The following is a 17500-nucleotide window of genomic DNA, read 5'->3' on the forward strand; positions in this document are numbered from 1 at the left end:
AATTACAGTACTACTATAACTTATCTTACTGGCATAGTGGCCATATAATATCAAAACCTCTTAATGATCCTTTAACCTCTCCAAGCTTTATCTTTCGAGCTTAAGCGATTCTTGCACTCCCATACAAACAGTAAATAAATAAATTAGGGCTGTCAAGATTAACGCGTTAATTTTGAGGTTAAAAAACACGCAACATCCGTTTTTTTCTGTCATCCTTTGCGCTACAGTATATGATCACGTTATCATTCATTCAAGTGCTATTAAACCATTAAAGCGCAATAAGACACAAAAAATAACTCAAATCTGTACTAGCGCACACTGTCTGTGAAGTGGCTCTCTGTGAACAAACACCCAAAACGCGCAAAAGCCACTTCAGACAGTTCTCTTTCGCACTTGAATGGACAAAAACACAAAATTATGTAGAAATTACCATTTTGTCAAGTATCCTTATAAGCAGTATTAAATTAGTTAAAAAGTGTTAAAGGGATAGTTCACCCAAAAATGAAAATTTGATGTTTATCTGCTTACCCCCAGGGCATCCAAGATGTAGGTGACTTCTTCAGTAGAACACAAATGATGATTTTTAACTCAAACCGTTGCCGTCTGTCAGTCTTATAATGTGGGTCAATGGGAACTTCTTTTATAAGAGTAAATAAAACTTGCTTAGACAAGTCCAAATTAAACCCTGCGGCTCGTGACGGCACATTGATGTCCTAAGACACGAAACGATCGGTTTGTGCGAGAAACCGAACAGTATTTATATCATTTTTTACCTTTAATACACCACTATTTCCAACTGCGTTCAGCATTCGCCTTAGTGAGGTCTGATCAAGCTCTGACAAAGTCACCTACATCTTGGATGCCCTGGGGGTAAGCAGATAAACATCAAATTTTCATTTTTGGGTGAACTATCCCTTTAAAGTAAAGAATTTCAGATGTCAGGTCTTAAAGTGACAGCAGCCTAAAGCCCAAAGTATACTTCGGCTGTCCACGCACCATCCGCATGGCGTAAATTTCGTTGTCAGGAGGGTCAGCGGACATCCGCACACCCCATCCGCGTGCAGCCCAATTTTTGAGATCACGCGGACGGTCCGTGTACAACACGCATGTACAAGTGACTTGAGTGCTTAAGTCCACTAGATAGTGCGCACGCACCGAACGCGTCTTTCCGCGCTCACAGCCAAAGGAGTATATTTTGAAAGGCTTGCACGCTCAACTATGCGTGAGACGGAGCGGAATGTTATACCTAGGTATACTTCATTTACCGTGTTCCGCTCCACATGGTTTCAAAAATTGGGCTGCACGCGGATGGGGTGTGAGGATGTCCGTGGACCCTCTTGATGGCGAACATTATGTCATGCGGATGGTGAGCGGATGGCCGAAGTATATTCAATTTCTGTATATTTACCTGTTAGACCTACCTGAAATTCTTAAAGCACCATTTACAAGGTTACATGAGTCAAAAACAACAACAAAAAACTTTTTTTGTGCATTTTACTGTAGCAGGGCAGGTAAAAATCTGAACCGGTCTGACTGGTTGTTTTATACCTTATTTTTTGGAGATTCAATGTTAACATACAATATAAAAATATATTAAAAACCTCAATGTTAGGTGCAGTTAATTAGGATTAATTACAAATTAAAATAAATTAGTTTTTTTTTTTTTTTTATGATTGACAGCACTAAAATAAATAATAAAAAAAACACACTCTCTTCTGGCACTTTCATACAACCCTTTCAATCTGCCTGATTACCAGATGACAGATCATATGTTTGGTTACAGTCAGTCCAGCATCACCTATTTTAACAGCTGTGATACACTAAGATCAATGCATAATCAGTGTTACACGAATAAAGATGTATTACCATTCTAAATCATAACGAAATAAAACAATATTGCCAGCAAAAGTCATGTCTTAGGGATATGTCTTTAATGACAGACAAAAATATATGCATTTATCTTCAAAAAGACTATTTGAAGGCATGCAAAACAGGCACTATTGATTTTTAAAACACAGAGGTCCATGCATCTGTAATGTTTCAGAGTTTTCCATGCTAGTCTCCAATAATCACTGGCTATAAATGAAAACTCCATATAGATTTGACAAGATCAGGCACTTTATATATGCATAAAGCATTACAGACATGCATTAAAAAAAAAGAGTTTGGGTTTTAACGTCATGAGGACAGTGGGATTGTCTGAAAAAGATTTTCTTGGACATGCATAAGTGTCTGTGCTGTGTGTACAGACTATTTTTGGTGATTGGTCTCTTTCCATGCAATTACAATGAATGGGGAACAGAGCTTTCAAGCTTCAAAATGGATTCAAAAGCACCATCAGGTCATTTATGGCGCTTTTCCACTGCATGGTACGGCTTGTTTAAATAGTAGCACCTCGGGTTGAGGTTCCAAGCGAGCCGTACCGAAACTAAAATATGATGTGTAAACACTTTAGATCACTAATTGGTCAGAGAGAATCGTCACTACCAGCATCATTGGATTTGAAACAGGAGACACCAAACCCGCTAGATTTAAACAGTCAGTAACAGCCATTGCAATATCATTTGTTCGCATGCCACGACTTTTTAAACGACTTGCTTCAAACGACCGTCGCAAGCAACTTGAAAAAAGTTAGTCATTGATTCTGATGAACCAGAGAACTAGATCAGTTCATTAAAATGAATCATTTACACCATTTTTGTCAACTAGAACATTGAAAGGATTCATTCGCTGATCAAATTCGCTCATAAACATGCAGAGTAAGATCAATGTCGGATGTCAAAGAAATCAAATTAGTCATTTTGAAGCCTTACAGCGCCAGTCCTCATTCACTTCCATTACCGAAAAGAGTTCAAAAATTCAACTTTTGTGTTCCACAGAAGAATGATATACAGCTTGGAACATCATGAGGGTGAGTAAATAATGACAGAAATTTCATTTCTGGGTCATTTGCTGATATTGCTTATTCTGATATGGATAACTTGTGCACCCCTTTTAACAGCATTATAAAAGTATCCTAACTTTTATCATAACACTGTCCAGGACTATAAATTATAGCATATTTTATGTAAAATGTAATTTAAAAAAATGTAAAATTTAATAGAAAGAAACAGCTTCAGTGTCATCAGTAGGAGAGCATGAATGAAAGTGCAGTTTTCCACTCATTTGGTCTTTCAAAACCCTCACCAATAACCATCATGTTTTGGTGTGGGTCTGAACTTGAGGCTTAAAATCATCTGAAGAAAGGCATTTAATCATTTCAAATCAATCCTCCATTCATTAAATCACTAGGCGACAATCACGGTGGCTCGGGCAATAATGCGTTTTGAATAGTTGCTGCTGGGGTTAAAGAGAGTAGTCTGTATATTACGCCGTGATGTCATTTCCTGGTTACCAGATAAGAGGCTGTATTAAGTACTGTCAGGGAGAAGAGTGGTGTGGCGTGGGTGTTTCTTTGTGCTTCTAAGATTTTCATAAACACATGCCTTATCTTTGTTTGATAGTGTTAAAAGTTGCTTGCTCATTCCAGTTTTTTGTGGGTATTTTTGGCCTTGGCTGTCTCTTCCTTCTCAAAGGAATTTCCAGCTGAACACAGTTCAGTAAGAGTGATTATATTTCTATCTCTCTCCTCTAAGCCTCCAGTAGCGTGTGCCAGCGGCAGACCTGTTGGTTTCCGCCCTCCTTCATGTCCTGCCAGTGAAGAAGTTCCTCCTCACCGCTGCTGTTCTGGCCCAGAGCCACCCAGCCAATCATCTCCTTGCGTTTCATATTCCGCCGATTGTAAATGGAGACCATTAATGTGACATCGGACAGTTGGAACAGCGCCACCTGGAAGACAAACGTCTCCTTGAAGACCGGATTCGGCTGACTGCGACGGATGGATGTCTTACAGCGGGATATCTCCTGTCCCATAGAGTTCAACAGAGAGAGCTTACCAAACGTGTCTGAAAGAGAAAGACAGGCCATTTTTTGTTATTGAAAAATAATGATCTATCAGTTGTTTTATTTTGGATATTAAAAGCTTTACTTGTAAATGTGGGATTTTTAGACACAGTAATTAATTTACACTACCATTCAAAAGTTTGAGGCCATAATTTCTTTCAAGAAAAAAAACCTTAATACTTTTATTCAACAAGGATATGTGTCAAAAGTGACATTTATGCTCTTCTTTTGAACTTTCTATTCATCATATTTTTTGGGCTTCAAAATCTCTTCCTCTACTTACTACCATTATAAAGCTTGGAAGAGCCAGGACATTATTTAATATAACTCCGATCGTATTTGTCTGAAAGAAGAAAGTCATATACACCTAGGATGGCTTGAGGGTGAGTAAATCATGGGGTAATTTTCATTTTTGGGTGAACTATCCCTTTAAAAGAATAGGATGGTACAGTAATAAATATTGTTTTTCTTTTGAAGTAAACAGTTTAATTTAGATACTTGGCTTAAGATGATCACAAACACAAAACTGTGACTCAGCATGATAACAGATTATGTGTCTGTCTGTGTATGTATGTGTGGTTTTCTCCAGTGGTGACTCATCGACTTGATGCAAGAAGTGTGTGAAAAAGATCTGGGGCTCTGTGATCGATTAAATGTCCTGTAACTCTATTCACCCGGGAGCATCACTGTGAGATGTGACTGTAATAGATCTCTATAGAACTCTAAGAGCCCAATGTTTGACCCACAACACGTGCGAGGATGACGCATTCAAAATGTGCATGTTCAAATGCGTGTTCTAGCAGCTCGTTCGTTTAGAAAGGATTTATTGCAGGACATTTACTCAGAATCAATATCAGCCGGCTTTACAAAAGGTTATTTGCTCAAGAGTCACTCCTGAAGGTCTAATGATGCCTGTGAATGTGTTTCTGAGCCTCTGTTAGTGTGAGTGGGACGGTGTGTTTACCTGGAGGTCTGTTGAGTGCGAAGTTACGGAAGTGGCTGCCTTTAATGATCTCCACAGACAGTCGTCCTGTGGTGGCGTTATACGATAATCCCAGCAGTAGTTCTGGATTTCCACCGTGAGACACAGACTGACTGGAGGAAGCACTGTCACTCTGTGCGCTGAAAGACACCTGGGAGTCTATTGTCTGCGGGGAGATGGAGAGATGCCAGTGTGACCTAATTAGATGGTATTTCTATTTTTCGAAGTTGTAAAAGATTATTGGAATATGGTTTAAGAGAAAATACCATTTCAGTCGTTCTACTTCAAAATTTCACATTTAATTCAACATCTGACTTGCCATTTCTTTGTAATAAATTGACTAGAAATTTCAATTGTTTCAAAGTAAATCCTACACCGTTTTTTCAGTGTACCTTCTAAAACGTAAACCCTTCTACATAAGTACAACTTTACAGACGTACAAATCTTTGAGAACAAATATGGTGGTACCCTGAGATCTTCGAGCTTTGGTTCACAAATGTTGTTCAGATAGCATAATATGTATAATAATAATATGTCTTTGTATCAACTCAAATTTTTAGTTTAAAATAACTCAATTTTAAGGCAACCAGGTTAGGCTACTTAATTTAAGTTAAACCAACAAATCACTGTTGAAACTGTCTGTCTAGTATGGCTCCCACATCACATTATGTAAACGGCATTTAAGACAAAGACCTGCAGATGCAAATAACATGACAATCTGTCAATAAACACACACCTTGTCTTCTGCTTCTGACACTGGCTCTGCGCCATTGAGGACTGAAGAACACACTGAACAGCTTTGAACAAAATACGAGGAGGAGCCGAAGCCTGCCGCCATTTTCATATGAGGTTTAAAAGGGACTGAGGCGATCACAAATAGTGTATAGGGGCCTAGTGAGGCCCCTGGTACCGGCAACGTGTGATAGGTGGCGTCAAGCAAAAAAAAGTGAGAGTACGCAGCTTAAAATATAGTTCCACTTTGAGGAATGCACATTTCTATTAAGTTTTTTTTTGAAAATGTGTCCTGAATTAATTAATTGCACAGGTTAACAACGTTGGGGGAAATGCGTTACAAGTAACGTGAGTTATGTAATCAGATTACTTTTTTAGTTACAAGTTACAAGGCATGCAAATGGTAATCCATTGTGTGGTGCTATTTGTACGAATTGTTTCAAGAAATGCACTTACTGGTTTGCAAATGTTAAGGGTGATTCGAGAATTGAGAAATGTACCAAAAGCGACAGAGAAAAACTGTACATTTTGTCTGCACCAAGATAATGTAATCTAATAGAATGACTTCAATTAGTGTGTATGTATGTTGACAGACAGACAGACAGATAGATGAATTGATACAGACAGATACAAACCCGATTCCAAAAAGGTTGGGACACTGTACAAATTGTGAATAAAAAAGTAATGCAATAATTTACAAATCTCATAAACTTATATTTTATTCACAATAGAATATAGATAACATATCAAATGTTGAAAGTGAAATGTCATGCCAATATTGGCTCATTTTGGATTTCATGAGAGCTACACATTCCAAAAAAGTTAGGACAGGTAGCAATAAGAGGCTGGAAAAGTTAAATGTAGACATAAGGAACAGCTGGAGGACCAATTTGCAACTTATTAGGTCAATCGGCAACATGATTGGGTATAAAAAGAGCCTCTCAGAGTGGCAGTGTCTCACAGAAGTCAAGATGGGCAGAGAATCACCAATTCCCCCAATGCTGCGGCGAAAAATAGTGGAGCAATATCAGAAAGGAGTTTCTCAGAAAAAAATTGCAAAGAGTTTGAAATTATCATCATCTACATTGCATAATATCATCCAAAGATTCAGAGAATCTGGGACAATCTCTGTGCGTAAGGGTCAAGGCCGGAAAACCATACTGGATGCCCATGATCTTCGGGCCCTTAGACGGCACTGCATCATATGTAGGAATGCTACTGTAATGGAAATCACAACATGGGCTCAGGAATACTTCCAGAAAACATTATCGGTGAACACAATCCACCGTGCCATTCAAACTCTATAGGTCAAAAAAGAAGCCATATCTAAACATGATCCAGAAGCGCAGGCGTTTTCTCTGGGCCAAGGCTCATTTAAAATGGACTGTGGCAAAGTGGAAAACTGTTCTGTGGTCAGACAAATCAAAATTTGAAGTTCTTTTTGGAAAACTGGGATGCCATGTCATCCGGACTAAAAAGGACAAGGACAACCCAAGTTGTTATCAGCGCTCAGTTCAGAAGCCTGCATCTCTGATGGTATGGGGTTGCATGAGTGTGTGTGGCATGGGCAGCTTACACATCTGGAAAGGCACCATCAATGCTGAAAGGTATATCCAAGTTCTAGAACAACATATGCTCCCATCCAGACGTTGTCTCTTTCAGGGAAGACCTTGCATTTTCCAACATGACAATGCCAGACCACATACTGCATCAATTACAACATCATGGCTGCGTAGAAGAAGGATTCAGGTACTGAAATGGCCAGCCTGCAGAGTCCAGATCTTTCACCCATAGAAAACATTTGCCGCATCATAAAGAGAAAGATGCGACAAAGAAGACCTAAGACAGTTGAGCAACTAGAAGCCTGTATTAGACAAGAATGGGACAACATTCCTATTCCTAAACTTGAGCAACTTGTCTCCTCAGTCCCCAGACGTTTGCAGACTGTTATCAAAAGAAGAGGGGATGCCACACAGTGGTAAACATGGCCTTGTCCATGTTTTTTGAGATGTGTTGATGCCATGAATTTTAAAATCAACTTATTTTTCCCTTAAAATTATACATTTTCTCAGTTTAAACATCTATATTGTATTCTGAATAAAATATTGAAATTTGAAACTTCCACATCATTGCATTCTGTTTTTATTCATAATTTGTACAGCGTCCCAACTTTTTTGGAATCGGGTTTGTAGATAGACAGATAGACAGACAGACAGACACAGACAGATGACAGACAGACAGATTTTTTTTTGTACAGTTGACCCAACAATTATATGCTGTCATATTATGATAGCAAGTATACACACCTTGAGATTACTGCGTGGCTCCAGCAGCAGCGTGATCTCGAACCTGCCTGTGTGTTTCAGCCTGCTCAGTCTGTATATGGCCTCTCCCATCATCCTCTCCCTGTTCATCTTCCCCAGCGCGTACAGGCGAAACCGCAGTGCAGAGGAACCCAAATCCCCAGGCTCTAGATGTGAAAACCGGAACGTCTCCTCGAACCTGGGCATGGAGCCTTTCTGCACGGCCGTCTTGTGCCTCTGCCGTTTCCCAGGTAACAGCACCACATGCACCATCCAGGAGTCCATACCGCTCCGCGCCTTGTCTGGAATGTCTTGGGCCAATATCACGGTGACCAGAAGCCTGTGGGTTTCAGCCCGGTAGTCGAGGGCAATTATGAGGTCACCACATTTTGAGATGTGCCCACGAGGAGAAGAGCTCAAAGGGTGGGATGGAGATTGTTCATGCTGTTAGAGAAAGGAAAAAACACATTTGCACACATAAACACAAACATACTCAATGCATACAGATCTAAACACACACTCACACACATCATACACAACCTCCCGCTCTCTCGCACCTCTATAACTGGATGAGAAAGATTTTGCTGTGAAAAGCTAATACATAAACACAAGGGGTTTCCATTAGCAATGGCTATGAGTGCTATAGAGCACAGACAACTCATGAATATTCATTAGAATTTAATTCTCATAACTGTGAAGATCTCTGTGGAGACAGATTTAGAGGATATAATATGAATGGAAGTTAAAACAGAGAAATTTAATTGATATGTATAAATCTAAATCTCTTATATTTCAAATGTTCAAAAGTTTGGGGTTGGTGAGATTTTTTAAATGTTTTTGAAAGAAGTCTCTCACATTAAAAACCATAATATTATGTGAAATATTATTACAATTTAAAATAACTTTTTTCAATTTTAATACATTTAATAAATATGGCAAAGCTGGATTTTCAGCAGCCATTACTCCAGTCTTCATTGTCACATGATCCTTCATAAATCATTTTAATATGCTGAATCTGCTGCTCAAGAAACATTTATTATTATTATCAATGTTGAAAACAGTTGTGCTGCTTAATATTTTTGTAGAAACCATGATACATTTTTCAGGATAATTTAATAAATAGAAAGTAAAAAAAAAAAAAAAACAGCAGCAATTATTTAAAATAGAGATCTTCTAAAACATTTCAAATATCTCTTTTGATCAATTTAACAATTGTACTGACCGGCAGTGTTTATAGGAAATATAAAAAGTCTAAGCACACACACCTCAGGGCTCCATGCAGAGAAACTATCCGTAGCCTCACTGTTGTCATAACCTTGATTGTCAACTGCCAGACTCCTCTGTGGGGTTTGCCGCCCCATGCTGCCCAGACGACTGCCCTCATCCCTGGGTAGAGCCTCCAGACCGTCTCCTGTGTCCTGGGAGCCCACAGAAATCTGCTCCGCCATCAGAGAGAGGGGGTCTGTGGGGGTTCGGCCCTCAGGAAGAGGACTCTGCGATAAGGGGTCTCTCGGCTCAGACCCTACACGTCGCCTGGATGAGAGGGGATCTTGAAAACTCTGCACACTGTTTCTCTCAGCTTCTACTTGGAGAGGGAGAAAGAACAAGACATAATTATTTCATAAGACTGAAAAGTGGGTAAGACTTTATAATAAGGTCCCATTAGTTGCTGTTAGTTAATGGGTTAAAGGCATAGATTACCCAAAAATTAAAATTTTGTTATCATTTACTCACCTTTGTGTCCTTCCAAACCTGGTAGCCATTGATTGCCATTGTAATTTTTTTTTTTCCATACTATGGAAAAAATGGCTATCAGCAACTGTTTTGTTTCTAACATTCTTCAAAAATGTCTTCTTTTGTGTTCAACAGAAGAAAAAAAACGTATACAGGTTTGGAACGACACAAGGGTGAGTAAATGACAACATTTTTGGTGAACAATCCCTTAAACTAACATTATCTAAAAATGAGCAATATATGCTACATTATTTATTAATCTTTGTTAACAATAGTTAATAAATGTATTATTAACTATTAGTAAATGTTGAAATTAACATGAATTACAATTACTAAATGCTTTGTAAGTATTTTTCATTGTTAGTTCATCTTAACTAATGTAGTAAACTAATGTTAACAAATGGAACCTTATAGTAAAGTGTTTTACCGAAAATTGTATTGTTTAATCTCAGATGTTTCCCCTAAAATTCCTTGCCATAGAAAAATACAAATAATGTAGATAATTTAGTCATAGGAGAATTTAATGAAAATGATTTAAGTTTCAAATTGAAAGACTTTTGATTGCAGACTTCCACAAAAAAAAAAAATAATAATAATAATAATAAAAATGGTAATTGCAACTTTTTATCCCGCAATTCTGACATTTTCTTTCGAGTCATGAGATATAAACTTGCAACTGAGAGTTATAAAGTCAGAATTGTGAGTTTATAAAGCGAGTTTTCTGATTTTTTTCTTGTAATTTTGACATTTTCTTCGCAATTGTGAGTTTATACCTCACAATTCTGTTTTTATAACATGCAACTGTGACTTTATATAATGCAATTCTGACTTTATAACTCGTAATTGCGAGTTTATATCACATTTCTGAGAAAAGATTGCAAGAAAAAAGTCAGAATAGCGAGAGAAAAGTCAGAATTGCGAGATATAAACTTGCAATTGCGAGATGTAAACTTACTGAGATAAAAAGTCGCAATTATCTATTAAATTGTTTTATTCCGTGGCAGAAACAGGCTTCCATAGTCTTGGCAAATCTGAGCATAGTTTGGGACATCTTTGAGACCTTTGCTGAAACTCCAAAGGAGACACATTTCTGAAGTCAGGAGAGTCTCCATTTAATCTCATTGCTGTCTGAGAAAAATCTGAGACACTAAAGAGACCTCATTTGTAAATTTTAATTCCTTTAGACGAGTCAAATAAATGGAGGACTATAATTAGCAGTAACAATTTAGCAGTAGACTTTTGATAGAGAGCAAATGACATAATTAACAACTCCATCTCTCTCACACACACACACACCCACACACACACTTTCCCTGAACATTTAGCAAATGAAATTTTATTGACACTCTGACAGTCATCATAATTGCAGGACAAGCTCATTTGACCAATCAGACTCCCCGGAGCAGATGATAATGATAGTAATTTACGGCTTTAAGTGCTTGTCCTACGTGACTCTGAATTTCACTGAATGGAATCTCTTTCAGGGTACAAACTGTTCTACTCCACAGCAGCGGCCAATTAACCGCAGACAGGTCCAGTCACTTTGTCACCACGGCAACCGGGAAGACGCTTTTCCATGGCAACTGATGCCGTGATGACCATTCCGAGAAATATAGCTCCATACAACAAGAATAGACACAAACAGATGACTGGAAGCTGTAGTTGAGATATGTCACATTACAATGTACAGTCAGTCAGAGATCAGAGATGTTGGCTGAGCATTACGGAGATTAACAGTGATGTGACAAGAGTCATGTTTGTAAATATTTATAAGAGGTGTTTGGGTTTGTATTGCGCCTTCTGAAACATGGGTTACCTTAATTCCACAAACCACTGATCAGCACAGTATCTTTCCATGAAACTATTTCTGTTTATTTGGAAAAAATAAATTTGGTTTACCACATTATAGTATTTATTAATATTTTGAATTAGCTTTTTTTTCCTTGTTTTCATATTTTCAGTTTTCTTTTGAATTTTAGTTCAAATTTTAATTTTGTTATGTGCTTTTTTTTTTTTTTATTGATTTAATTAATTTTTATTTCAGTCTTAGTTTTAAGCATTTTAATACTTAAACTTATTTCAGTTAATTGGCTAGACAACATTTCTAAATAGGATGAAATTTTATCAACAAATATTTAAATTTTATTGTATTTAAGCTTTATTTCAAGTACTCAAAATTATTTTTAATAGTTTTAATTTTAGTTAACATCACTGGTTTACCATAAAGTAAATTAATTAGATTTTTATTGACAATGTCAATGGATTTATTTATTTTTATTATTATTATTATTTTAAAAAAAAATACAATTTATGCAGATAAAGGTCTGATGCCAAGGTCTGATTTTTTTAAAAAAGATCTGATTTTTTTATTATTGATTTCACAATCAAACATTTTTTTGTAGAAATGCTTTTGAAATAACTTCTTAAATGTATTTCACTGTCCTACATTTTCAAAATGTGGCTCAGCACTCAATTTATCAGCATGTCAAGGAGTTGCTTCAAAGGACAGTGAAATATTGACATATATATGGCTGTCATGCATATCTACATATGCGACTCAAGCATAACTTCGCTAAGCATATTTAGGGGTCCAAGCAATGAAGGTGCTGGAACCCTATTGCGTTTTTACTGATTTTCTTCTTCTTTCATCTTTTTTTCTTCCCTAAAGGTGTAAGGCCGTCAAAGACCGAAAAATCGTAGGGACCCCAAAGTTGGCAGGATGGTCTCAATTGGCAGGATGGTCACGATAATATATTCTAACATTTCTATAAAGACATTTATTGTTGTGATATGAATAATAAAACAAACTTTTATGTGTTAAACTGCAAGCATAAGGTTAGGAGGCAAACATAAGAAAATAATTTATTAAAAAAAAAACAGGAGAATGTAGGTACGTACCTTCACAGTCAGACGGCTCTGTGCTTCCTTCTTCCTGGTCAGACAGCAGACGTTTAAATTTGTGATGTGGCCCTGGTGCAATCTGGGTGTTGAGCTCCGTAACCCCTGAACGGAAGCTTTGTGAGCGGGAAACGGAGATCTCAAACTGCTTTGCCAACTCATCATCGCTGTCTGACGAGCTGGAAATCTCACCATCATCGCCGTAACTATTCACTGCACACACACATGGAAGGGGACAGAAGGACAAACAAATGACCAAAAATGAGAACAAAATTAGACAAAGATCAATGCAGAGAAAATGTATGACCTTACAGTTTAGTTACAGGCAGAATTTGCAGCCATAATTCCAAGGTAATTCTATGTGGTTGCTAGGGTGTTCTGTGTCATTACTGTGCCATTGCTATAGGTGGTTCCTATACTAGGTGGATTCTAGGGCTGCGTTTAACTCCACTTTCAGACATACACTCGCAAACTTATAAACAATAAACATTTCTTATTATACAGTTAAAACCCATTATGCTTAAAGGTGCAAAAGGTGATTCTCTACAGAAACATTTTTTGTTATATTGCTTAAATGTCTCCTCATATCCTGATAGCAATCACTACGTTAAATGGTCTAAATATATTTTTATAAATATACATCATCTGTGGAAGGCGTAGGACAATAAAATGTAAATCCAATCATTATATTCAGTCCAAATGAAAGAATTCAATGTCCTACATGCCTGTCAATGTCAATGTTTTCACATATCCTCACGCACCCTGTTCGCGCAGACATCATACATCAGCACGTTTCATGCTATGCAGAGTTTATGTAGACAGACGTCAGTCACAGAGCACCACAAACAAACAGCAGCCAGCTTTTACAGTTCCTACCGAATCAAAACAACAAGCTTCATGCCATAACTACCGTAAATAAGAGATGTTTATTCTAACCGGAGCTGTTCAGTTTCCATGTCAACAGTATCAACACCGAAATGAATCTGCAGCAGTCAGGTACAAGCTCTCCAAGTTGTTTGCGTTCATTATTGTTGTAATGTTATGTGCTTTGAGACATGAGGTAATTTAACGCGGTCTTGTGAAGCTTTGCTGAGAGCAGCTGTGTGTGAGTTTATGTTTTTTGGAGGAGGCGTGGCTTTAGATGGCGATTTGCAGAGAGGGTGGGATCGTATGCTTTCAATGCTAGCATGCTAACGTTAGCAATTCCTAGATCACCAACTGCACCTTTAATATTTTTCTGTAAACTTTTTCAGGATTTTTGATGAATAGAAAATTTAACCCTTAAATGCATGACTGTTTCGCCAATCATTCTTACATATTCGGGTCTTTATCGACCCGGATCTATATCTAACACAGAAGGATCTCTACCTGTCGTGATAATATAAAACTCCTCTGATATTAGAATAACAATTACAGAAGAATAAAATAAAGCATATTTTGTTACCTTTTGGAGCTTGAAAGGGCTCCGTTTGAGCAGATGTTTTATGCCATCATCACGGTCCTCATCAGAGCTCATTTCCCAGTAAATTCAGCAAATAATGGGCTAGTTTTATGTTTGAGGTCACGAATATGAGCCCATTCGCGATCTAAAATGTATTCCCAAAACTATATAATTTTCAACATCTTCAAAATCAATATTTCGATCGCTAACAGCCTCACCAGATCCATCCAGTGACAGTTACAGTCATATTTGATTGCGTTCAGTACTTGCTCTGCAGTAAATCGCTGAGCCATTTCATGTTTTTCTTATTTCGTTTTCTGTCTGAATGAGTTGTCACTTCAGCATTGTGTATCAGACATTTCCACCTTGTGGAATAAAGGTGAATTGCACTTATTCCGTCATCTAAGATTCAATTATTGTTGTGCAGAAAAAATATACCTACACTCATACACACCTCGGGTCGTTTGCGACCCTATACAATTTTTTTACAAAAAATGAATACAAAAATAGGCATTCTTTTATAATTTTAGATTTTATTTTCTTGTTATATTCTTTATAATGAATTGATTGAGGAATACCAAGAAGGCTGATGTCAAACTTTAAAAAAATGAACGAGGGGGAGGGTAATGAATGACGTCCCGGGTCACTAAAGACCCGAGGTATGCATTTAAGGGTTAAAAGAACAGCATTTAAACAATCTTTTGTAACATTAGAAATGACTTTACAGTACCTTTTGGTAGATTTAATGCATCCTTACTAAATGCGTAAAAGTATTAATTTATTTCCAAACAATAATGTGATCGCAAACTTTTGAATGGTAGTGATGCCTGCCTTAGCAAGCACCGTTAATAAAAGAAAAACCTTTCATTTATACTAACACAGGACACTTTGACCACAATAACTGTTTTTCTATTGCATCAAGTGGAAAGAGAAAGACAGTGTTGTTTGTAGATGACTCAGATATGGTGGTATTTTTAAAGGAAATGTAGAGTGTGTAGACGAACACATCTACCATTATGCACCTAATCATAAGAGAGTGGCCAATTAGTGTGTTGTCTCTTTTTTCTCTCTATTACCCATTATCGTTCCACATCCATTCATTTCACCACATCATTCACTCACACACACATCAAATCAGGCCAAGTAGCTATGCAAGGAGCAGCATAGGAGGTTGCCATGGTTACCAGTCCTTCACGCTGAAGTGTTTTCCTTAATGTACATTCCGTACGGCATAAATGATATCTGCGCAGAGAATTCAACAGGAGAACGAATCACGGTAGCTGCGTGGTTCCACACAAAAGAGCTTTAAAATAACTGCTGCAAAGAGCCCTTCGAAACAAACGTGCTTGTAGATTTCAACTGATGGACTTTTTATATGAAACCATATGAATACCTCTACAAACATCTACAAAACTGCTACATTTCAGTGATTAATGTTAATACATATACTAATATATTTGCAACATTTCAAAGAAACAGTTAATGAATTATGGATAAATGTCAATTAACAATAAAGAACATAATATATATCAATTGTAATATTAAAAAAAGCGTTTCATATTTCTCCCCCCCCCAAAAAAAAAAACTGTTTTCGGTTTGCAATTAAAAGTGGATATTAGTGAAGCAAAACCATGTTTTTTTTTAACTAATATGATGCTGCTAGTTCATCTACATTAGCATCAAATTGTCTATCTTTCCTTAGGATGTATTAAATTACCATGGCAACCACTCTGCAAACGTACCTGTTGATTGATAGGTGACAGACACGCCCACATCTTGCTTTCATTTTTTATTCCTAATAATTTCAGAATCTTTCCAACTCGCCCCCATTGACATATTTCTATCCAACCCAAGACAAATTAAAGGCACAATATGTAGATTTTTTGCCGCTAGAGGTCGCTTATTCAACACAAAGGTGTAGCTTGATGACGCCGAGTTTGAGTGCAGAATCTTGGGAAATGTCGTCTTCACCTCACAGCCGGTGGAAAAGAATCTGGACGTCACTTGGACAGAAATCATGTTCATGGATGAGATTATTAACGTTACTTTAGTATAAAGCAGAGCATAGCTGAGTGCTGTAGAAGCAGGAAAGAGGCTGCTGGAGCGATTGCTAATGAGAGACGAGTGTGACACACATCTTGATAGAGCAGAGGAACTTTTATTATGCCGCAGTCACCGCTTCCGCTTCTTCTGGACAAGCATATAAGGGGTAACACAGCGCTGTTTATCATATTAAAGGTCCCGTTCTTCGTGATCCCATGTTTCAAACTTTAGTTAGTGTGTAATGTTGTTGTTAGAGTATAAATAAAATCTGTAAAATTTTAAAGCTCAAAGTTCAATGCCAAGAGAGATATTTTATTTAACAGAAGTTGCCTACATCGAACGGCAAGTTTGGACTACATCCCTCTACTTCCTTCTTTAATGACGTCACTAAAACAGTTTTTTGACTAACCTCCGCCCACAAGAATACACAAGAGTTGCGTTTGTAGAGTGTGTTTGTCGCCATGTCGTCGAAACGCTGTTATTTTCATCCCACAATCCAATCACCGGGTCTGATTCCGGCTCAAATTGATAGGGTAAAATTAAAGACATGTTTACAATAACACTGAGCGCGTGCATCTCCACGTTATGGTAAGAGGCGTGACCTTTCCGGGCACGGTGCGCTCAGAGCTGTCGAATCACAACACAGGAACCGCTGGCACAATCAGAACTCATTACGTATTTCTGAAGGAGGGACTTCATAGAACAAGGAAGTCATCAGCCCGTTTTTATGACAGTGGAAACAGCGGTATACAGATAAGTAAATTATGTGAAAAATACTGTGTTTTTTTACACGCGAAACATGAACATGTTATATTGCACACTATAAACACAATCAAAGCTTCAAAAAACCACGAAAAACGGGACCTTTAAGATACATTTGAGTGTGTTGAAAATGAATGATGTTCTAATATAACTCTGAGCGTTCACTCAGCAGCTGCTGTGAGACGCTTGTTGCACACTGAAGTAAGCTAGATCGATATTAGAATATCATATTAATAAATACTGGATGGCTTGTGCTGATAAATGACATGCAATTAAATAGAAACGTATTGTATGATGGAGAAAATGCTGTATTACTGTTACTAAAAATAAAGCTGCATCTGGTCATGCTCTGTTAGCTACTTCACAAATTAGTGTTTTTCTCTGAGGCATGGTAAAGCATGGTACTCGCAAAAAAAAAAAAATCAAGACTAAACGTGTTGAGCTATATAACAATAATTAGTTTTCTGTCTATAAACATAACCAAACAGTTGTTCCCTTGTCTAATAAAACATGTAATATATTAAAGTGTCTTTAGTATTTTCATGGTTTCTACAAAATAAAACCAGAAATCGAGAATAACGCGGGTATGACACAATTAACAGGCGACGCACAGACAGTCAGACACGTTCATGTCCTGGTTAAAAATTGCTTATTTCTCTAGAT

The 17500-nt window shown here is 37.4% G+C and overlaps 1 protein-coding gene and 1 long non-coding RNA gene across 4 annotated transcripts in view; one reads left to right on the top strand and one right to left on the bottom strand.

Moving 5' to 3' along the window:
* The window catches only part of LOC125277328, a 7822-nt gene extending 4054 nt beyond the window's left edge, over positions 1-3768 (top strand). The window contains exons 2-3 of the long non-coding RNA XR_007186881.1: positions 2880-2911; positions 3636-3768. This is a non-coding gene — a long non-coding RNA (uncharacterized LOC125277328). The remainder of the gene's footprint in view (positions 1-2879; positions 2912-3635) is intronic.
* The window catches only part of syt16 (synaptotagmin XVI), a 29397-nt gene continuing 13806 nt past the window's right edge, over positions 1910-17500 (bottom strand). For 2 of the 3 annotated variants that reach the window (XM_048205714.1, XM_048205712.1), the window contains exons 3-7: positions 12592-12804; positions 9225-9544; positions 7963-8403; positions 4907-5090; positions 1910-3944 (exon numbers count right to left, since the gene is read on the bottom strand). In XM_048205714.1, coding sequence (XP_048061671.1) covers positions 3631-3944; positions 4907-5090; positions 7963-8403; positions 9225-9544; positions 12592-12804 — 1472 coding nt within the window. In that variant the 3' untranslated portion in view covers positions 1910-3630. The remainder of the gene's footprint in view (positions 3945-4906; positions 5091-7962; positions 8404-9224; positions 9545-12591; positions 12805-17500) is intronic. The other variant, XM_048205713.1, reaches the window with a different exon arrangement.

The sequence above is a fragment of the Megalobrama amblycephala genome, linkage group LG10 (genome assembly GCF_018812025.1).
Source record: "Megalobrama amblycephala isolate DHTTF-2021 linkage group LG10, ASM1881202v1, whole genome shotgun sequence".
Taxonomy (NCBI): domain Eukaryota; kingdom Metazoa; phylum Chordata; class Actinopteri; order Cypriniformes; family Xenocyprididae; genus Megalobrama; species Megalobrama amblycephala.